Source organism: Zosterops lateralis (genome assembly GCF_965231275.1).
Source record: "Zosterops lateralis genome assembly, chromosome: 19".
Classification (NCBI taxonomy): domain Eukaryota; kingdom Metazoa; phylum Chordata; class Aves; order Passeriformes; family Zosteropidae; genus Zosterops; species Zosterops lateralis.
In genome coordinates this window covers 992,960-1,016,769 of record NC_139779.1, presented here as the reverse complement: position 1 = coordinate 1,016,769, position 23,810 = coordinate 992,960, and the positions used below count along the sequence as shown (strand labels likewise).

General features: G+C 48.2%; 1 protein-coding gene across 8 annotated transcripts in view; it reads right to left on the bottom strand.

Moving 5' to 3' along the window:
- Positions 1-21,970, bottom strand: part of MSI2 (musashi RNA binding protein 2) — a 202,715-nt gene extending 180,745 nt beyond the window's left edge. For 2 of the 8 annotated variants that reach the window (XM_083875246.1, XM_083875247.1), the window contains exons 1-5: positions 21,596-21,970; positions 21,387-21,427; positions 21,167-21,248; positions 20,718-20,802; positions 16,148-16,189 (exon numbers count right to left, since the gene is read on the bottom strand). In XM_083875246.1, coding sequence (XP_083731372.1) covers positions 16,148-16,189; positions 20,718-20,802; positions 21,167-21,248; positions 21,387-21,427; positions 21,596-21,657 — 312 coding nt within the window. In that variant the 5' untranslated portion in view covers positions 21,658-21,970. The remainder of the gene's footprint in view (positions 1-16,147; positions 16,190-20,717; positions 20,803-21,166; positions 21,249-21,386; positions 21,428-21,595) is intronic. The other 6 variants (XM_083875249.1, XM_083875248.1, XM_083875250.1 and 3 more) reach the window with 5 other exon arrangements.
- Positions 21,971-23,810: the final 1,840 nt, after the last annotated feature.

Here is a 23,810-nt window from a genome sequence, read left to right as displayed (position 1 = left end):
TATTTTGCTCCAAATACACGGGTATCTCAGGCAGTCAGATGTTAACAGCCCATGTGGAGGACACACACTCACTTTAGTGACTTTGCTGGGGTTCCAGGTCTGCACCCTCACTGCAGGTGGAACAGCCCAGTGAAGTCCCTGGGAAAACACCCGCTGGGTTTGGATGAGGCCCTTCTGCTTTTAAATGCTTGATCTAATTTTGTCTTGTAACATTACACAAGAACACAGCTGTATATTTAGTCTCAGAGTTAAACCATTAATTTGGAACTTACAATTTAGTAATACTCCCCATTAATAATGCCATTACATGGGTTATGTTCACTTTCTATCTGAAAGTTTAAACACAACAGGTCTCACACAAACAGCTGAAGATTAAACCACTGTACCCATTTGAGATCAGTCACCAAGACAGGTATGGTATAAAATATACAACAGCAGACAGCTTCAATATACATTTTACTTTCATTTGTCTGAGATGTTTGTGCCAAGAATCCACTTGAGCCTGCTCTTCACTCGATTAGGGAGAAAAATTTGTTTTTAAAATGATTAAAAGCATAACACTGCCCAGTGTCATGTCCCCTCCAATAATCTTCAATTTGTGGGACTGTCTTTGAAATTGTAGCAGAGCAGTTTTACCACTCACAGCATGTATTTTTGATTTAGTAATCCCTACACTTCCAGAGGGGTTGCTGGAAGGAAAAAAAAAAAAAACCAACACATTAACCCATTGATTTTAAAAAGAAAACCAACAAAAAAGCCCAACATTTAGCTATTTTAAATGAGAATCAGACAGGCTTGAACCCTAAAGAGGAATTATGATTTATACACTAAAAATATTTTAAAAAGAGAAAATTAAAAAGGCCGAGTGAGATTCCAACACCATTCCTTCAGCAGTGCAGGAACACCTCAGAACACTGGCAATGCTCAGAGCAGACCCAATGGGCTCTGCTGTGCTCAGAGGTGCTGAGTTATGCTTTTATGGAGACAACAAAAGGATGGGCCCCTGCGTTCCTTCCCTTCACAGACCCAGATAAATTCCAGCCCTGAAGTACAGGAAATTAAAACAGAATAATAAACTAAGAAAAATGCTTCCAGCAGGGGAGGAAATCCCGACCCAGGGCTTGTGCCCTGCAAAGAGTTAAAGGCTCAGCCCCAGCCAGCCCTGCTGATCTTGGTGCAGCTGCTACCTGCAGCCACGGCCCCTCAGTAGCAACACACAAGGGGAAAGTGCAATTTTGAGCTTCTCTTTTCATCTCTATGGTGACAAAAAGCTCTGCAGAGGGAAATCAGGGTGCCTTCCACTCAAAAGGTTTCTCATTTTCAATGACTGCCTTTCACAATATTTTAATTAAATCTCTGGTGGGGAAGCTTTAAAGAAAAAAAAAAATTTCAGATTGTGGGGCTCATTTGCAACAACAGAGTAGAAAAGGGGTGGAGGGGGGAATGTATTTTAAGCATTTTTAAAATAGAAAGATTCTCTGGTTGAAGAGTTAAGAATAAATCTACCAGCTGCAAAGTTTTACAAAACCAGCATGTGAAGGGACCAGGAAGTCTCTTCGTAACAAAAACATTTTCATGTAACGTGTCTCTGGAATTTGAGGGGAGGCTGAAGGACCACACAGCAAAGGGCCCTTTCTCATGGGGCTGAGCACAGGCACCAGTGAGATTCTTGAGAGGCCCTTTTGCCCTCCTGCAGCACTAATAATGGCAATATTACCAAATTGTAGCCACCACCAGTGCCTGCTCGGCCAGCAGTGAAGGCTGCAGGACAAAAGCAAGGCTGTGCTGTTTATCTGTGTTTTCAGAAGTCTCAGCTCACTGCTCCCAACAGAACACAGTGACACCCATGAGCTCTGAGGAAGGGGCAGGCACATCCCACAAGGCACAGCCACAGGACAGTGCACACCCAGGGCTTCCACAAAACACATTTCTCAGCAGAACCTGCTCCCAGCAGGACACCCCAGAGAACACTGTGTGCCCAGGTGAGCCCACCCTTCTCCTCCTCACCCCAAGGGGCAGCAGGTGAGTGTTCCCCAGCTCCATGGAACACCTTCTGACATGGATGGAAAAGCCCAGCCCGTGGAAAAGGGATGGAAGCACCAAAGAGGCGCTGGGAGTTTCTATCAGAACCACAGAACAGCAGCAGGTGGCTGAGCACAGCAGGATCAGGAGCAGGTGGTTGTGCAGCTCTAGCAAAGGCCACCACAAGTCCCACAGACTCAGGACTCCCACCTCACTCCAAGGCAGCACATCCAGAGTGTGGGGAAATGATGACTCTGCAATTAGAGCCTCCACACGGCGCCAAGAGATTCAAGTGTGTTAATAAATGTAAAGCTCTGGACAAAGCCCTTTGCCTCTCATCCAAGCTCCGTTGTATGACGTGGGAATAATCCCCCTACTCCATCTAATATAATTGCCAAAATAACACATTCCTACTGCAAGGTGTGGTGAGCTCCTTGGAAAGCAGTGCTGTGACAGCACAGAGTTTTCAAGTGTCTTGAACCACAGGACAAAGTGCATTGTTAATTAATTTTTTTAAGTTAACAGAATACCAAAGTAAAAAGTCTAACTAGACACGTGGAAAGAAATATTCTGATTCTTTTTAAAATAAAAATCGGGGTGCAGGGAGCTGCAGTGAGACCCCAGCCTGAATTCCCCAAATCCCAGAGCAGTGCCTTTGTCACTGTGCTCAGTGGAGAGCACGAGGGATTCAGCCAGGCTGGCCACTTATCCAGCATCCCCCCGCTGGCTGGAAATTGCTATTCCAGGAGCTATCCAATCTTTAACGACTTCTGGACTAGTCTGCATTTGATTTCAGGGCAAAGGCCGTGCCCAGAGGGAGCCCCCGTGAGGAACTCCTCCCTCCAGCTCTCAGGTCATTCTTGAGGCCATCTGAAAGACGACAACAAAATGGTTTACTGCTCACACAGGCTAAATATCAACAGCTCTAAAATGAAATACAATGTCTTTTCAAAGCCACCAACAGGCAAAAAGTCTCTTCTTGAAAATAAAACACTGGTCAAGAGTGGGATCATTCAGAACCAAAGGTTTCTTTTAAACTGATGCAAACAGAACTGCCTATTTTTCATGTCAATTATTATTTTTTTCTAAAATCATAATCACTGCTGCAAGTCCAGCTACCTCCGTACGCAAAACCCTTTCCACATACGTATTTTCCTGGGGGAAAAAAGGCTTATCCCCACAAAGGAGTATGAAATAAATTGCTTTACTGAAGGTTAATAATATCCTGTCGCCGTGGTAAAAGACTCAATTACAAAACCTTCAGAAGAGCTCCCAAGGAACTCATCTGCCTGCAGTGACAGAGGCTTAAATAGCCAAAATACACAGAAAGGCTAAGCACTTCCCACAAGAAAGGAAAAGGGGAAAAAGATGGGGGGGGTTAAGTAAAAAACCTGGAAATTGGACACTCAAGGTTATAAAAAAAACCCAAACACACACAACCACAGTTCCTCTCCGCACACACAATTCTCTATAATCTCAGCAAGAATTATGGCCTAGGGAGACCAACACTAATTTTAGTATCAGATTTATTATGCAGCAGGGAGCAAAAATCAGTCAGGCCTGTCTCTCGGTCCTAATGGGCAGAACTGGCTCACGCTCCAGGAAGGCTCTGCCGAAGAATAGCTCGGGCCTGGTGAAAAACAAAGCCCCTGGGGCTCCCCGAAGCACAAACACGCTGCGTTTCTTAGAAGCCACAATAAAACACAATGATACTCCTCATTTCTGCAGCGCTGCTGCCACAGGAGCCCAAAGCCCAGCAACACCCGGCGCTCCCGGCAGAGCAACCACAGACCAGAGCCTGGCCAGGATTGTCCCTGCCCAGCCTGGAACCCGGGACTGTCCCTGCCCAGCCTGGACTGTCCCTGCCCAGCCTGCCCTAGGCACAGGCAAGAACCTGGGACCATCCCTGAGCAGCCAGGACTGTCCCTGCACAGCCTGGAACCCAGGACTGTCCCTGCCCAGCCTGGAACCTGGGACCATCCCTGAGCAGCCAGGACTGTCCCTGCCCAGTCTGCCCTAGGCACAGGCAAGAACCTGGGACTCTCCCTGCCCAGCCTGGAACCTGGGACCAGCCCTGCTGGCCAGCCTGGAACCCGGGATCAGCCCTGCCAGGACTGCCCCTGCCTGATCTGGAACCCAGGACTGTCCCTGCTGCCCAGCCCACCCTGGGCACAGTCTCTGTGCAGGGATGTGCCAGAGCTGCAGGGCTGGAACCCAGCATCTCTCAGGCACAGGGGCAGGCAGAGCACTCACAAGCACAGCTCCAGCCAAATGCTGCCTCCCCTGCCCGTGCCCACAGCAGAAGCCCAGCACACCTCTGTGCTGGGAGGCAGCACTGCTGGGCACTCACACACACAGACCTTCCCCCAGAAGGGCACCAGCAATTCCGTGTTCCCTGTTTCTCACCCCATACCACTGGAGCTCACTAGAGGTTTGGAAGCTCCAGTCTGTTCTTCTCCATCTTAAAGACTTTACAGCCTCCCCCTGTGTCTGCTCGTGCCCTGCTCAGACTCAGAGCACCACTGGCACCATTCTTAAGATGCTTCAACTGCCCAGTGCAGCCAGGCCAATCCTCAACAACTGTTTCTAATAAGCCAGTACTGGTTACAAAAGCCTTTTTACAGAGGGTTTCACGACTGACTCACTTCCATCTCCCATGATGCAACACCCAGGCCATTTCCACACACGGCCTCACCACCTCGTAGGCACTGCAGTTCCTCACCCAGCACTGCCCAGGACACCTCAGCCCCCCAAAAAACCTGCATATCCCCTCCTCCCCAGCACCTGGGAACACACAGCCCAGCCAAGTGCAGCCCCAGCACAGACCAGGTTTGGAATAACCCTCCTCTAAGGCACCAGCAATTCCCCGTTTCGAGTACTGCAGAACACATGAGCAGCGTTCTGTTTTGCACATCCATAAAACAAGGGTGATGGCACTTACCTCATCTCTGCGTGATGAGAACAAGGGACACATTTAAACTAGTTTAAGTCATTTCAGCACACAAGCCTTTCGTAAAAGTAGGATGCTGGAGTCTCCAGGAATGCACACACCACAGACTATCAACTAACATTTTGAACAAAACTTTTCTGAGAATCTGTTTCTTCACTCACAGCTCAAGACCAGAAACTTTCAAACCATCACCATCTCATTTTATTTTCAGATAGTGGACACACAGGCACACACCTCCAAAAACTACAGTCCCTAGTCTTTGTCTACCAGATTTCTGGTCTTGTTTTTAAAACGCCCTTGGAGTGTATTAAGCAACTTAGAAGTTTTGCTTTGAGCTGCTTTAACAGAAGTTAGTGGCTAACTCCTTCTACTCCAACAGAAACAAAGACAATTACTACTAAGAAATGAAGAAAATTCCATCATAAACATGTATTATCAGGTCTAGTTTTCACCTGGTCCTAATTCAGTGCAGGAGTAAAAAAAACAGGCTTACAAGTCTTGGATTCCCCTGCATCTACTTTCATTTAAAATAGCTGTATTTTGTCTCAAAATTCCAGGAAAAAAAATGGGAAAAAAAGCATAACCAGTCTCCCATCCAACAAATATCTCCCCTCACCACAAAAACCATCCCCAAAATGTTACCTTGGTATGGCTCAAAGCAGCCCCAGACCATGGTGGACTGTCCCTGAGGAGAGCACTGCAGTTCTGGCTCCTCTGTGAGCTCCCCCAGTAACGACCTCCACCCAGAGCAGGTGGTTGCAATCAAACCTGGGCCTGGTAACTGCCACCAGGTAACTGCCACCAGGTAACTGCCACCAGGTAACTGCCACCAGGTGAGGGACTAATGAGGGCTAACGAGCATCACAGCAGGGGAGCAACGGACAGGAGGCTCCAGCAGAGCCCCCAGCACTGGCCTTGATTGGATTAACTCAAATTACCTGTGTCCAATCTGGGGCTCCCCAATTGGTGCAAAATCCAGACTCTGCACACGCTGCTCCTTCGCCTGCCCAACCACCAAACCACCTCTTCCTCCCTCTGCCTCTTCACAGCCCAGAGCACATTTTCACCTGCATAACCAGCACCAATAATCAGCCAAGAAATTCAGGACTTGCTCTCTGATCTCTGTTCCACCTCAAGAAGTGCTTGGCAGCATCTGTTTGTCTGCCTTGATCCAGCAATCTCCAGTTCTCAGGAATGTGAGACAAACAGGTGTTGCTGCCCTTCTCTCAGCTGGAGCCAATTTAAAGCATTTTAAAGGAAACACACCAAGGCACTCTTCAGTGATGAAGGGCTGCACCTGTCCAAGACCTCTAAGAACATTAAGAAGCAGCAAAATTTTGTCTGACCATGTCCATGTAAGACGTTTACCCTGCCCCTGCATTCCTTCAGCTGCAACCAGGATGAAATAAGATTCATGAGTAAGGTGTTCTACAACAATACTTGTTCCTCTCCTACCTGCTTCTCTCCCCATCACTTTCAAATGAATTGACTCTTTATGCTACTTTCTACATAGTGTAAGAGATCAGGATTACACAGCACCAGCTGAATAATGTTCTGCTCACACTATCATCAGCTTCACGCGTTCAGATGACAGTGATGGGGGCTATAAAGGCACCAAGACAGATAATCACTGCTTATGTCTGCAATTATAGTTCCAATAAAGCTTCTTCATGGCTCTTTAGCACTAAGGCTTTTGGACTGGTAACTGAATTGTTTTAATATTTTTTTCCTACTCCATATTTTGTTCTTTTCCTATTTCATACTCATACTTAATCGAGAGAGAAGACAAATGCCTCTACTAAAATATCCACTGGAAATACCTACAAAAAAAGGTCCAGAAATCTAAACTGACTTCTTATGACTACCACAAAATCAAAGCTACGCTCACAAAACTTTGGGGGAACCATAACTGTGGAAGACTTTCAACTACCATTGTATCTGATCAGGAAGATTAATGACACAGTGGATGTGACTGGATGAAAAAGAGAGAAGGGAAAAAATAAAAATCACACAGGACTATCACAATTCCCTCCTCATACATAAACTGCCAGGCATGTCACACACAGAGAACCTGCTGCTTCCATCCCAGCTCCTGGGATGAGGTGAGGCAGGAGTTTAGAGCACAAAAGGTGCTGTGGCAGGAGATTCTCACTCACCACCCTCCCCTGGGGTTGGGCTGGGGCAGGAAATGCCCCCAGGCAGGCACAGGGGAGACAGAGGCTCAGGATGCTGGGGCAGCCTGTCCCCAGAGCTCTGGGAACACATCAGGACACCATTTCCACGTGCACAGGATGAGGTACCACAGCAGCCATGCCCCAACTCCTGGGGTAACCACCCAGGGAGGAGCAGGAACAGCACAAAGAGCCAGGCCTGCACCTATTTCCCTTACTGAGGGCACCAGGAGCAGCCTTGGAGCCCACCACATCCTCTGCCAGGCTCCCCCCTGCTCCCAGCACTGGTTTGTAGCCGTGAAACCAGCATGAGCCATAATTCACACCACCAGCAACCTTTCACAAGCCGTGGCCTCACATCCTTATCTTGTTTCCCCTCTCCCAAGCTCGGAAGTGCTGGTGTGTGCAGCAGGAACCTCAGCAGTTACAGCCTCAGCAGAGAACCAGAGCACTGCCACAACAGTCAGGGCCTCCCTTACAAATTATACAGTCAAAAGTCGTTAAGAACAACAACAAAAAAACCCAGTTTAACCCCTCAAAGACAAGTCACATAAAGAGCTGGCAGGGTACAATGCTGCTGTGCCTCCCACACTTCCTCCCCAGTGCCCAGGGATGCTGCCAACATCCCCTTCAGACACAGGCAGCCGTTTACTGTGGCACCACACCGGGCTGTGCTCTGTGCCATGCTGAGATCTCTGCATAATCCCCTGCTGCCCTTTTTTCTCTGACCCTTCCTCTCCTGCCTCAATGGCAGCAGCATCAGTACCAGGCCCACCAGGACCTGAGTTGGGTTCCTGCATGCAATGCCAAGGCCACCAGAGTCTGACCAACAGTGATTCTGTTTCCTCAGCTCCCAACCCCAGCCAACAGCAGGCCTGGGATATTTCCATAGCAGGTTTTATGAGGTTTTTTTCACCAGAAGTGTATGAAGAGGGTACAGTTAAATGTTTGGTGTGCATTCAGCAGGGCACCCATCCAGGGCCAGAGTCTCAGAGCTGACCTAGAGAAGTGACTGGGGAGGAAGATGAGCTGTCTGGGGAAAATCAATCTAAACTACCCCAAGCACTTTACAGTAGAGACTTTCTGGGGAGAGGGAGCTCCTGCTGCAAGAAGCCAACAGCTCTTGCTGTAAGTGGTCTCAGGGCTTGCTCAGCACTCACAGGAGAGATCTGTCTGAGGACATGGCACAGAACAAGACCTGACACCACCCAACACAATGGCTGGTAGCAGACCCAGACCAAAAGGGACCCATCCTCAGAAAATTCCTATCCTATTTCCCATCTCAGCATTACCTTTGGATTGCTTTTCAATGTTTTCTGTTCCCTCCCACAATTCACTGAACACAACATGCTGCTATAGGCTCTGCAGGTCTGCCAAATACGACAGCAGAAGTGAATTTCACCAGCAAAGAAACCTCTTTACACTCATTTACAGCACTTTGCAAACTTTTGGCAAAAATATAAACGTTCCTTGTACATATCAAGCCCTGCACACAGCTCGGGCTTGGTGCAGGGAATCACACCAACACAGCTCTGAACATAAACGACTGACAACACAGCCAAAAGGAAAAATGGAGTTTCACTCCTTCAGCAAGCACTGCAGAAGAATCCCTGGCAACATCCCCCTCAGCAACACCTTCTTCCAGCAGTGCAACAAACACCAAACCTGCCAGAGCTGAGGGCTTGCAGCTGAGGGCTTTTGCCATAAACCAGGCCCCTGACTTGAGCAACATCTCCCAGTCCAGTGGGATTCACAGATACTTAGGACAAATGCCGAGCTCCTGGCAACCTCTTTTCACACCACATCACATAACCTTTGGGGAAGATTCCTGAACAGTGTTTATCCAGCAATTGTTAAAGCCTCCCCAGACTCCCTACCTAGCAGGCATTCTCTTCACACCAGCATTCAAGGAGCTGAAAGTCTTGTCTACACTTCACAGTCCCTATTTTAAATAAACCAAAACTTCAAAACACTTCTTCACCCCTGTGCTCCTCACCTTCTCTTTGATGCAAAACTGACCCAGGGAAACAACGTAAAGGTGAGCTCTGAGTCAGGAATGCTAAAACACTGAATAAACCAGCAGAGCACAGGTTTGGGAGCAGTGCAGAGGAATTCTGTACCCCCTGGGGCCCAGCTCTGAGCCAGGAGGACCCATGTCCAAGGAGTCTTGCTCAGTCCCATCCCAGAGCTGTGTGGCACACACGAAGGAAAATAAAACCAGAGGGACTTAACAACTTCAAACCCTGGGAACTACTTAATTCACCAGATATTAGTTTCTTTCCCCCACCCCACCATTTTTCCCTCCCACCTGCCAGGCCACCTCATTACTGTCACTCTGCATCAGTTCTTGCTACAGTAGTTTTCTTGGACCTTTGCCCCTTCAGTCAGCTTGAAACCTCTTCCCTATTGTACATCAGAGTCAATGGGAAATTAATGCAAGTCTTTGCTGGGGGAGGGCAGGGCAGAGGCACCGAGGCTTTCTGCTGCTGTCAATACTTCTTTTCCTTCACCCTTCCTGCCACAGACACTTCACCAACATATTAAGGAGCCTTGTCTGCATTTCTCTGAGCTCGCTGAGGTCTCTGGGACTATTCCTCATGTGCAGAATTGCATAAGCCTTAGCAGGGTCCTTCTTTATAACACCAAGTACAATCTTAATTTAAGCCTCTCAGTCACAACAATGCACCCAGCTGCAGATGTCCCAGCACAGGGAAGGACTGAGCAGGGGAGAACAACTTCCCAACATTCTTCAGATTTTCTCTGCACTCAAAAAAAAAAAACCCAGAAGAAATATTTTCAACAGGAGAGCAGTAAAATGCCAAAGTTTAGAAGTAACTTATTAATACCGCATGCTGAGCTGACTACAAAGTTTCACAGTAACTTTTAAATTACTCAGCAAACCACAATTTCTACAGCAATAATATTGTAAAAATCATAGGCCACGTTGAACACTACTTACATAGTTTACAGAATTATTCCAGTGACTAAGGCAAACAGAATGTGTGATTTCAGGGCTAGAGACTAAATTAAGCTTCAATAATGATTTTTTTTTTAAAGTCTGATGCTACACAGACCCGGTAATCAGTTTTTTTGAGGAAACTGCAGATCAGTATTTTCTTGTGAGTGAGATCCTTTGGTGGAGGGGGAATATGAGAGAGATGAAACTGCCTGTCTGAAGGAGAAGTGATGGAACTGACCATATACAAAGTACTGTCAAATACACAAAGTAATCTTTTAATCTTTTTCTGCTACGGGCTTCACAGTTGAACAAAGCATTTAATAACGTGCTTTGAGCCCATGCTGATTCAGCAAAGCACTTACCCACACGCTTATGCCAACTTAAGTATATGCTTAAGTGCTCTCACACAATGGGGGCAGAGAAGATTCAGGCCCTGAGATGAACCATTTTCTGAAACAAGCCATTTTTCCCTAAGATGACTGACTATTTACAGCTTCTCTCCATAGCGTGACCCAAAACGTGTTTAAAGAGAACACTAAAATACAGCTGAGCAGTCAAATAAGTATTAGGAACAGCAAAGACTCAAGGCAGAGCTTAATGAACTAGAATTGCTCTTTTCTCCATCTCAGCACAACACACATCTTGATGCACACACCCCACCTTGCCCTGTTTCAGTGGCCCTCCTCTAAAAATAAGTTCCAAGTTCCCTTAATGCTTTGGATTTCACAACATTTATGAGACTATCACCAGAGTCAACAGGCTAAAAAAAGAATCCATTAGCATTAACTGGCCTGTCACTGGCAGTGACAAATAAATGAATTTGATGGTTTTAGATCAGTCATTAGTAGACCTACCCCCGGGCTGATAAAGGCTCAGCACTTTGCAGAGATGTGCTCAATCTGGAAGCAGAGGGGGATGCACAGGGGTGTTAGCAGGCTGCTCTCCTTCCATTTCCCTGACCTCCCCACCTCAGAACCTTTCCTGGCATATACAAGTGCACAAAAGTCACCTGGTAGAGGCCATTAAAAATAATCCAACAATACAGGAAAACACAGGCAATGCAGAACCTCCTTTTCTAAAAAAAAACCCACGTTAGAAAGTGTCCAATTTTAATTTCTAGTTAGCAGAATGTCAAAGTGAAGGAAAGTACATTAGGACTGTTTTTAACACGAAAGACATCCTTAGGCAATGAGAATGGAAATACAGATATTTTAACAAGTACAAGACAGTCTGTGGGGATTCAGGACAACATGAACAATCTACCTGAGTGACTGGGGAGAAGAAATAAATGTTTACATCTCAAAAAAACAACAGAGTTACAACAATCCAGCTCAGCTCTTGCTTCTGACAGAACCCACTGCACAGCCCCTTCTTCCTCTGGCTGTGACATGCAAGGACAGAGATCACCCTCTGCCTCAGCCACACCAGAGAGAACACAAACCCCAGCCCAAAGACAAGGGCTTTCCAAACCCTCATTCCCCACTGCCTGCAGCTGCCTTCATCAGCCAACACTCAGACTCTGAAACTTTTCCACTGGACCATCCAATGCCAGAGGGAAGCAAATTCTTGGAGCAGCTTACCCTGGACAAGGGATCCACAGCAAGGCTGGTTGGAAAAGACACCAAACTGGCTGTGGAGCACCCAAAGAAATGCCCCCAGACCACCTGGGAAGGGCTTCACACCACTCTGACACAGATGACACCATGATTATTATCAAGCTACACATCCATGCCTGATGCCAAGAGCAGGAAATATGTCCTCTCTCACTCCACCCAGACCTGCAAATGCAGGGGGAATCTAAAAAGAATTTTTAAAAAATCATCAGGAAAAGGTCTGACCTTGCTGCTCTTTACAGCCTGGTGGGGAAGGAAGAGAGGCAGGAAAGGAAGAATCCTCAGTTCTGCTACTGTGCCCAGTTCACATTCTTTTGAGGAAATAAAACAAAACTTCAAAGTCTATCTAACACCTAAAATTAGATGGAAAGTAGTAGGACTAACCTGGAGAAGTTTACAGGCAGAAACAGGGGAGAAAACAAATAGAACTCCTGATTTTCAAGGTCCATGATTTGCTCTGGAATAAAATCTCTCCCTGCTACTCTGGCTGAGGCTTATCAGACAGCCAAGGGACTCAGACACCCCACCCACAGTTAACTTAATTGGAATCAGACATCCAAATCCACTGGTTGGCTTTAAAAAAAATAAAATCCCAGGTTAGGCTGGGTGTTATTCCAGAAGGGCATGCCCTCCATTTGCTGCTCTGGAACAGCAGCTTCACAGGGCTCCAACCAGCAGCTCCTCACAAGAAAGGAGAGCTGTTGACTCTGCCTCTTGCCCAAGAAGGAGGACCAGATGTGCAGAACTGCTCAGAGCCCAGTGCCCAGGCAGACAGGAAACCCAGCTGGGGCACGGAGGGGCCAGGCCAGTCCTGCACCAACCTCTGTGACAGTGACACATCTAATAAAGACAGCAGTGTCCTGCATCCCCAGCCCATTGCCAGACAAAACACCTCTCACACCAAATAAAGCCCTTCTGCTGTTCTGTGACCAAATGGCCACCGATGTTCTACACTCAATCCACACAGACTAGAGCCCAAATTAAAATATGCAGTGGACACCTGCACTCAGGACAGCAGACACAGAGCCAGCCCATGCCAGGGATCCACAGGAGCAGCTCCAGCAGCAGTTGGTACCTCCCTGCCTTTGTCACTGCACCTTATGCAGCTTGTGTCACTGGGAGCAACTCACAACCACAAGTATTATACTCCTGTAGTAAGTGCAGGAAGTACAAGGACCTCAATCCCACCCTGGAGGAACCTGAGGACAAAATACATCTCTGTGGGCAGCCTCACTAACTGTGAACTTTGGCTCAAAGCATCCAAATTCCTGTACCAAAGACATTTTCATGGCCAAGGAGCTACTTCGTTGACTGAGGCTGCTGTCCTTTTGCTCTTCAGGCTTGTTTTGGTTTGTTTTCGAAATAAATCCCTGAGGGAGGAACTTGCTTACATTTGAAAATGTCTAATGAACATATTAAATTGGATAAGGCTTCTCCAACCTAACACAGCAGGTAACATCAAATATGGCAGGCTATAATAGTAAATCAAATTATTGTAGTGTTCAATATTCAAAAGGGGGTACAAAACTACTGGTGCCCCATCACTGCTGCGTTTTAAGGACTTTTTTAAGTCAGCAGAGTTATAAATGATCTCCTGTTACAAAGTGCCTTCCAGCAGTGGGAAGCAAGACAGATCTTTATCAAGGAACAGCAGCCCCGAGGAAGGAGACATATATATTCACCAGAAGCCCAACGAGTTAAAGCCTGCAGCAAATTTCCTAAAACAATGGCTACAAGTGGTGCCGGCCTTCCCAAGGAGAGCAGGATTACACATCCCCTAATCCACTGGAGGCAATCAGGAGGATTTTCTGGAGGGTCATTCTAAGGAAATCAGGGAGGAATGCCGGGCTGTTACAACCTGCCACTGCTTGCTCGGGAGCCGATTTGCATCACCAGAGAGAGGTGTCAAACCACGGAGATGGGGTTTAAAAATCCTCCAAGAAAGAGTTTTACCGGGCTGGGGTTTGCAAGGGCAGGGGAGGAGGGAAGGGAGAAGTGACAGGGACCAGCAAAGGCAGTGGCAAAGCTCAGCTGTGCCCACTGAGGAGTTAAAGACAGGGAGGGATGGAGGGATGGATGGAGGGATGGATGGAGAGATGGATGGAGATATGGAGAGATGGAGGGATGGAGAGAATGGGGAATGCACCCCCAGCCTTGCTCTTCCACCTCAGCCCCATCCCCGCCAAGAAAACCACAGGAAAATAAAAAAAAAAAACCCAAACAAATCCCCATTTTGCTAAACATACCAAGAAGGAAGATTACTCAGGGAAAAAAAAATCCAAAACAAAACAAAAAACCAATTCTCCCCTTGCACCTAGAGAGAGACAGAGACATTTCATTAAATGCCATTAATCTCCACAGACCCAAGCATTAGCTGGTTAATTAGACTAAAGTACAGTCACATTTTAACGCTGAACATTCGCTATTCAACTGGGATAAATGAACAACCAAAGTCCCAAACCTTAATTCAGTATCTAATTAAAAAAAACAGAAAACAAAATATTCAGATTATGAAATGCTTGCCAGAATAATACATCATAATTGATGGAAAATCTGCTCTTTATTGCATCTGATTTTCTTCAGTCTTCAAATTAGGCTGTTTTCAATCTTCGGATTTTTTTTCAAGTGCCCCGTAGAAATCCCAACACTTTAGAAAGGACAAATGTGTAAAAAGCAGCAACAGACACTGCTGACCTCTCCAGAGAGAGCGAGTTCCTGCTAAGAGTGGAATTTAACGTCCATTCCAGCATTTGCCCCACGCCTGAAAGATGTCTGTTACCAAAAACCAAGGAAAAAAAAATCCCCCCTACGTGTAGAAAAAACAAAATCTCCTTTGTCAATACGACCTGATTTTGCATTCCTTAACACAAAAATTTAACTCACTAATATCCTCGATGTAAAACATGTCCTGGATTTTTTAATTGTTAGAGAAGAAATCACACGGGACAGCTTAACAGCTCTGCTGTAAGCATTACAAACTTCTCCAAATAACACTGTAAGAACAGATAACTGGCACCGAAGACAGTTTAAAATGTAAATTAACCTTTAAAAGGCATTGAGAAGGGGGAGAGGCGCATCGAGCACAAGATCAGAATTCTGGTAACTTTAAATTGTATGTTACAGATGGCATCAATCCAGCAACATAATCCAGAAGCCACAAGCCCCACACACTATAAACTCTTTGCTCAGTGCAGAAGCAAGCCAGGCACACTATTATTCACCAATTAGTTATTAGATATGTCCTAGGAAGAAAAGAACCTCTAAACATTTGCCTACATTAGTCTGGTTTAAAATTCTGCAAGTAAGTTGTCTCTTTTTTTTTTTTTTTTTTTTTCTTTTTAAGAACTCCCCAGCACCTCTCCCGTGTTGTGCCTGGGGGTTTTAAATGACAGCATTTTTCCTAGATGCCAATTCTGTGCGATACTTAACATCATGGTTCGACACACACAGTTACACTGCTTGCTTTCATGAGGAGCTGTATGCAAAAACAGTTCAGGCAGTTGGTCAGGTAATCCTCCCACCACCAACTTCAAACCACTCTTCCTTATTGACTGGCATCTACAACTTTGCAGCCTTTTCCTCCCATTTTCACCAGAAAACTGAAGTTACCCAAGATGACAAGTGTGCACACAAGTGCCATACATCAGTTAAATTAAGTTTTTTCCGATAAGACTCTCAAAAACAAATTAAAAAAAAAAAAAGTCAATTACAAAAGTTTTCTTTCAGCCTCTGGCTTTCAAAATTCACAGGCTGCGAGTTGGGCTTCGAAACTGATTTGTTTTCATTAGGCACGACCTAAAGAGCAACAACCACTTGTGTTCCACAGGAGAAATGGCAGCCAGCGGCACCTGGAGGGAGCGCACAGGCAGAGGTGTCTGTGTCCCTGTGCCACCGCCAGGACTGGCCACACCACGGCCAGGCCACCGCTCCGGCCAGCCTGACCAGCTGGACACTGACACCTCACTGTCCCCTGCTCCTGCAGAACATCCCCCAGTGGCCCCCAGAGCTGGGAGCCTCATCCCAAACTCACCATCCCAGGCTCGCGCACACAACCCCGCAACGCATCCCTCGAGTTACACAAAAGAAAATTTGCAAACAATGAAGGCAGAGATGTCTCCCCATCCATCACAACCGCAGAACTGAAAGCTCAGCTCAAAACAAGCCTGAAGCCTTGCACTTAATCCAAACACTGTTCACAAACACCAGGCACACCGCGATGCTGCTGCACGGAGCCGAGCCGCGGCAGAACCGGCACTGGCAGAACCGGCACCGGAGCAGCTTTGGGGCCACAGCCACGCACTGCTCCCCCCTCCCAGAGCAGCACTTGGCTTTGAAAGCTTTCCCTGCCAATCCCCCGGCTGAAACCCGAACTGCCTGGCAACAATGATTCTCTCTGTGTGCCTGAAATCCTATTATCGATCCTCCTACTTACCTTGGGCTGTGCTCGTCGGGGAAACGCAACTTTAGGGTCAATCTGAGGAAAGAGAAAGGGGGGAAATCAACAAAGGGGGTAGCTTTGGTTGTCAGTTTACATTATTCTTGATTTTAAATCACTGAATTATTAATCCCTCATTTCTCAGGCTTGTAATTCAGCACACCGGGTCATCCAGAGCTGCTCTGGAAATGATAGGGCACAGTCTGGGTTTGTCTGGGGAGTTGGGCAGGGAGATGGGGAGAGAGGAAGGAAACATCTGTTCTGCATTTCTCCTCCATCATCTTCTGGGCAGCAATCCCCGTGGGTGCTCAGGATCAGTCCCTGCGTGCTGCCTCTACCACCAAAACTGCATGGTGAGGATGATCCCCATGCCCTAGAGGTTGCACAGAAAGAGGGCCAGAGTTCCTGACCAACATCTGAACTTGGTGGCTTTGACACCTGCCCCTTCCTGCACTCGGCTCTGCGGTTACTTCTTCTTTTCTGCTTTGTTTTGCTAACTGACAAGCAACACCACGCAAAAAAGGAAAGTCAAACCAAAGTCAAATTATTCACATTTCAATTATTAAAACTGAAACATTCAAAGGACTAGGGTCTCCTTCAAATAATATGCCCAACTGATCTGACTTATTCCCTTTCAAAGAAAATATGTGAGCAATGGAGAACTCCAAAGGGGCATTTCTGGGAAGGGAGGAGAGTAAGTTACAAACGAGTTTGATGTGCGTGAAATATACACACACCGAAATCAGAAGTAAACAACTTCCTAAAAAAGGTTTCCCATTAAGGAGTCACTTGAACTATCCATGAATGAAGCACGTCACCAGGGGAAAAAAAAAATAAAAAATCCTTGCTCTACCCCCCGCCCTGTTTTAAGATGCAGCGTTGGCTCCCCTTGCACTGCATGAATTAGCACGTCCCCTCTGCATCCCAAAAATGCTAATTCTGCACCCTCACAGGCAGCTTCACAGGGGTCACCTCTAAAAAGGGACTCCTCTCTCTCTCCCATTCAAAAATTACACGAAACCAAAAAGGCACCACCGCAGACGCAAAGAAATGGCACCCGGTGGTGTTTGGAGGGAGCACGCAGCAGAAGGCTGGATGTAAACAAAAATATCAGATCTTTTAACAACAGCCCCCCCTAAACCACAGTAAAATGACTGTGTGCTGCTGGTTTCACTCCTGGGTCTCAGCAGCACCTGCACGCAGACACCTTCTACGTAAAGGCTCTGGAAAAGGATGTTTTAAAGTACTGGATCCTACCTGTGGAAAAGGATGTTTTAAAGTACTGGATCCTACCTGAACTGTGCAACCTGCAACTGCTTTCGGGGTTGTCTGTACAACCAACTGATAACTGACTGTGTTAGAAGGACAGGGTTTCTTTTAGAGTCTGGCTTTGGCTTTTGTTGTGTTTCTTTCCCTCCAAGCAAACCATGATGAAGAAAAGGAGATGTTTCCATTTGGTACAGTTATTCCTGTGGTGATAAATATTCCTGTCACTGCTAAATAACCACAGGCCTCTCCTAAAAAGCAGTTTTACTCAATTAATTTGTCAAAATGGGAAATACCGCAGACGTTTGATGAGCAACTGATAAACTGATTTGCCTCCATCAGACACAAATATTGTCTCTTTTTTTAGGACACACCTGAGAAATGAGCGATTACATGCCACTTTATTGTTCAAAAAGCATAAAAAGTAAAATTATTTATCTAGAAAGCTAACCTTTTCATAGAGATTAACATTATCTACAAATATATTCAGCACTGACTAGGCATTTGTCTACTGGGGAAATACAACAGGTACGGATTTTCCACAGCGATACCCAAAGGTGGGAAAATATGCACATTTCTCTGTTTGCTGCAAAACTACAAGTTTTCCCACCAAAGAACACCAGGCCCACCAGAGGGACAGCACTACAAAGTCCTGCTGGTAAAAAGCTGGGAGAGCCATTAAACTCCAAAGCAACACATTCATTTTTGAAGGTCAGTTCAAAGAGCATGGAGTCCCTTGCACCGCAGCGACAGATTTTCTACAAGAACTGAATTTTCCTTCCCAAAACCTTTTGGATAAACACCATCAGCCTTTGAAGACAAACACTAGCAATCAACGTGGCAAATCCATACCTTTTGCATAACCCTGTCAACTATTTAAACAACCAAAAAAAGAAAAATAAAAAACCAAAACAAAACAAAAACAAAAACAAAAACAAAACAAAAAAAAAAAAAATCAAAGTTCTACCAAAAAATAAAAAAATTAGTTAGTTAGGTACAATTCTACTTACTGTATCTACAAGTCCTCTAGGAAATGACTATAATACTATTTCTGATATGAATGGCCATTACCTAAACAAAGCTTTTAACGTAACTGTAAACAAGAGCGACGTTTCCATGCCAATACCCAACCGATCTGCCTCCTGTGCTGAACGTTGAAACAGAGTCAAATGCCTTGTTATACTGCACAACAGTTACTACAATACTCTACAAATACACGCCTGAAAGGACCTGCCTGGCTCCATGCTCTACTTGTAAAGCTGCCTTACTGATTTCTAAGGTCAGTTTTGTATTTGGATTGATTCAATCGTTATCACACAAACCAAAAGCGAGGCAGATTTGCCCTGGTGAAGCTCTTCACCCCTCCCCCAGAGAAGAGCAAATTAATACATTGCAGGGACTAGACTGTGATACAAGAAAAAAGCTGGGGGAGGACCTAATTATAGTCAGAAATATGACAGGGTGTCCTCCCATGATTTTTTTTATTTTTTTTAAACTCTCGTTCAAGATACTGTTTGCCTTTGTTCTTCTTATCTAAATTTATCTTTAAAAACACATAGAGAATATAGCTGTACATGAAAAGTCTGGTGAGTTTAATTTCAGGAGCACGGCTGAATCAGTTATCTTACCATATCTGATTAAACCTAAAATCAAATTATTAAGGCATGTGAAAGCATGGGCTTCGTGTTCAGGCAAGCCCAGCAGAATCTGTAGGTCGAATTAAAACACTAGATTCCACCTGCTCCTACAAGAGCTTTAGGCTTTTTTGTTTCCATACAAATTATATTTTTAAAAAAAAAACAACATATCCTCACGTTTGCTTCCTGCTTCTCCCTTCCCTCATTTAACTATAACCTCGCACACACAACAGGCAGCCAGGAGATGTTGCAGGATTGCTCCTAACACCAGGCTGAGGTTAAAATAAAACCCTTAAGCCCCAGAGCAGAGGCTGTAAACCCCAGGGGCAGCAAGGACCAGGCTGGGTCTGCCCAGCAGGATGTCTCTGCACAGTTCCTTCCCAAAACACAGCCCCCTCCAGAGCCAGCAGCACCAGAGCTCTGATGACCTCTAGCAGTGTCCTTCCCCCCTCCCCTCCCAGCTTTGCCGAGCTTCAAAACTACAACCAAGTAGGAGGCACAAAACTTCATCTTTTTGCTTGGCTTTGACCACAGGGAGAAAACAGAGCTGCACTTGCCCCATACCTTTTGTTTGACCCAACACTGAAAACAGCATGTTGAGGCAGGGGGCAAACTCAGGTGTGGGAATTTTTGTTTAAAAAAATCCCAAATAAATGTTATGTTTATTAAAAAAAAAAAAAAAAAAAAGATCAGCTGCATCTCACAAGCATTTTTTTTTCCTTATGTTATGCACTGGAGACTGAGAGCAGCAAAAAGCTCTGGAGAAAAAAAAAAAAAAACCACATTAGGACTTGGGCTTCTCTACCATGAGAGCTTCCCATAAATTACCGAGTGCATTTCACAGGGGCCCTGCCAGCACAGGTGAGGGGACCAATCCAAAAAATGACTTTGGGAAATGACACCAGCAGCAGCTTTTTGACAGCAAGTCCCTCACACCTCGGAACGCGCTCAACAACACATAAATAATCAATCAAAAGAATCACAAAGTTCCCTGCAGAAAGCATGCTGCAGCCCCAACACCAAAAAAAAAAAAAAAAAACAAAGTTGGATTTTACTCCACAGCTTTTTTTTTTCAATGTCACCGCTCAATAAAATATAAGGCCAGGGGGGAGGAGCCAGCGGTTGGTATGGGCGAATTCGGGATTTTCGGGGGGGGGGGGTGTGGAATAAAATAGAAAAAAAAAATTAAAAAATTAGAAAAAAATAGAAAAAAAAAATAGAAAAAAAAATAGAAAAAATACAGAAAAAATAGAAAAAATTAGAAAAAATACAGAAAAAAATTAGAAAAAAATTAGAAAAAATACAGAAAAAAAATTAGAAAAAAATTAGAAAAAATATAGGAAAAAAATAGAAAAAAATAGGAAAAATAGGAAAAAATAGGAAAAAAATAGAAAAAATATTTTAAAAAATAGAAAAAATAGGAAAAAAAATAGGAAAAAAAATTAAAAAAAAAAATAGAAAAAGAAAGAAAGAAAGAAAGTTACCGCTTTTTGGCAAGTTAAAAGGCAGAGTCTAGGAAAAAAAAAACCCTAAAGGAGGAGGCGAGGCGCGCAAGGTCCCGGTTCAATGACAGGCTGACAGCGGCCCGAGCGGGGCTGGCAGCGGGCGGGCGGGAGGCGGCCCCGGCGAGGCGGGCAGCCCCGGGCAGCCCCGGCAGCACCTACCGTCTTGGAGTCCAGCTCGTGGTGCGGCTGAGCCAGGACTTTGTCTACACTCGCCGGATCCGCGAACGTAACGAACCCGAAGCCTCTGCGAGAGACAAAGAGCGAGGGGATGGCGGGGAAAGGGGGGGTGGGGGAGTAGAGGGGGGGTGAGAATTAGAGCCAAAGGGAGAAGTCATAAAAATAAACCGCTGGGTCCCCCCTCCTTCCTGCGCTCTGCCCTCCCCCGGAGGCTCCGGGGGCGACCCCCGGCCCCTCTGCAGCTTTGTTCCCTGCTGGGGGCCGGGGGATGCGGGCGGGCACAGCCGTCCCGCAGCGCCCCGAGCCCGGCACGGGGATGGTTTTGGGGTTGATTTCGGGGTGGGATCCGGGGCTTTGGCGGGTCCACCCGCCCCGACCGCAACTCGCGAAGTTTTGTCATCCCGAGCGGGGTGGGCGGCGGTTTTTTTTACCTGGAGCGCTTGGTGGTGGGGTCCCGCATGACCATACACTCCCTAATTTCTCCGAATTTGCTAAAATAGTCTCTAAGGCTGTCTGCGGAGAGAGAGAGAGAGAGAGAGAGAGAGAGCGGAGAGGGAGAGGAGGGTGAGGGCAGGGCCCGGCGCGGCGGGACGCGGCCCAGGCGGGGCGGGACACGCGTGGGGAAGGAAGGGGGCGGCGGGCGGGGGTTACCTGGTGAGGTTTGCCAGCTGAGGCCGCCGATGAACATCTTGCTGGAGGGAGAGAGCAGAGCGGAGTTGAGCGGCGGTGCGGGATCGGCCATTTTGACGGGGCAGCTCCCGGCGGGGCGGAGGGGCGCGGAGCGGAGCGGAGCGGGGCGGGCCCGCCTCACGGCCCCTCAGCGCCGGGGCTCCGCGCCCCTCGCCGCCCCGCCGACTTACCCGGGGTCGTGCTGCGCCTCTGCGGGGCTCCCCGAGGTAGCCTGGCTCCCGTCCGCCTCCATGGCCGCGCCGAGCGAGAAGCCCCTTAGAGAACCCCCCCCAACCCGCCCAACCCGCCCCCCCCGGCCCGGCTCCGGCTCGGTTCGCTCCGCTTGCTTTGCCCCCTTTTTTTTTTTTTTTTTTCCCTTCCCCCCTCCTCCTCCTCCTCCTCCTCCCTCCGCTACCGGAGGATCTCACTGGAGAGGCGCTGGGGCAGCAGCCAGATCCGTCACACGTGGGATCGGCTTAGCTCAGCGCCGCGCCGGCGCTCCCTCCGCCTCCCCCCGCCGCCATCCTGCCCTCCCTCCATCCCGCCCCTCCCTCCCTCCTTCCCTCCCCTCAGGGGCGGGGCCTCCGCCGCCGGCGCGTGGCCCCCCAGCCGTGACGTCACCGCGACGTCACCGCGCAGAGCCCGCCCGCCCCGCCTCCCCCTCGCGCGTCCCTCCGTCCCCTCACGAGTGTCCGCCACAGCCGGGACTGTCCCCTCGGGGCAGTGACACCCCGGGAGTGTCCCCTCGGCAAATTACACCCCCGGGAGTGTCCCCACGGCCCAGTGACACCCCCCTGGAGTGACCCTGGGGTCCGCCACAGCCGGGACTGTCCCCTCGGCAAATGACAGCCCCGGACTGTCCACTGGGCCAGTGACACCCCCGGGACTGTCCCTCACGAGTGTCCGCGATAGCCGGGACTGTCCCCTCGGCAAATGACAGCCCCGGACTGTCCACTGGGCCAGTGACACCCCCGGGACTGTCCCTCACGAGTGTCCGCCACAGCCGGGACTGTCCCCTCGGGGCAGTGACACCCCGGGAGTGTCCCCTCGGCAAATTACACCCCCGGGAGTGTCCCCACGGCCCAGTGACACCCCCCTGGAGTGACCCTGGGGTCCGCCACAGCCGGGACTGTCCCCTCGGGGCAGTGACACCCCGGGAGTGTCCCCTCGGCAAATGACAGCCCCGGGAGTGTCCCCACGGCAAATGACACCCCCCAGGACTGTCCCCTCGGCAAATGACACCCCCCGGGACTGTCCCCTCTGGGCCAGTGACACCCAGGAATGTCCCCACGGGCCAGTGACAGCCCCTAGTTTTGTCCCCTCGGGCAGTGACACCCAGGAGTGTCCCCACGGGCCAGTGACAGCCCTGGGACTGTCCCCCTGGGTCAGTGACACCCGGGAGTGTCCCCTCAGGCCCATCACACCCGGGACTGACCTCCTGGTTCTGTCCCCTCAGGCCAGTGACACCCGTCCCGAGGGCCCGGCCCCCCTGCCCCGCTCCCCTCACAGCCCAGGCGGGCCCAGGGGGACAATTCCAGGGGCCGGGAAGTGCCTGCTGCGTGTCCAGGAGAAGAAAATTAAATTTTAGCCACTCGGGAAGAATTCGGGCGTTACTGAGAGCTGTCACCCCATCACCAAGGCTGGGCATTGCACTTACTCTGCCCTTGGCACTGCCCGGACCCTGTGAACAGGGTTTAAATTGCAGCTTTTTGGGGCTGTTCAGAGAAAGGGGCTGGAGGCCGGTGCTCCCCAGAGCCCTCATGTCCCTGTGTCCCCATGTCCTGGGGCTCCTCCATGTCCCAGTGCCATGGCATTCCAAGGCTCCAGCATCCCTGTTTCCTGCTGTTCCCTCATCCCAGTGTTCCCATATCTGATATCCCCCATGCCAAGGCTCCAGCAGCACCACGGAGCCACAGGCAGTGCCCAGCCAGGCTTCCCCCTCAGCTCCTGCATTTCCCACTCGGAGTTTGGCCAGTGCTCTGCAGCACCAGGCAGGGACGGGATGGGGCTGTCAGGAGTTGGTGTAATTACCTACACCAGGAGTTGGTGTAATTACCTACAGCAATCAGGTTTGCTTAAAAGAAGGAGGGCTGGTGGGAGCACAGGCCAGAGGGACTGAGCCATGTTCCCCTACATTTTCAGAGATATCCGTGGATTTTGAGTTCCTCCACCTGTCCAGCATGGAGTGCCTCCTAGCTCAGCAGCCAAGACTTGCAACAGCTGTTTTGGGCTTGCCAGCTATTTCCAGATAAGTGATTATAATCTTTTTTGCTGGGGGAAGTATGTGGATGTATTTCCAGCAGGGGCTAATGAACAAGGTGGGAATGAGTGGATGTGCACAGGGCTGGGAGGTCGGGCCTGCTGGAGAAACATGCCTCTTCCTCCTGATGCTGACCACTGTAAAAG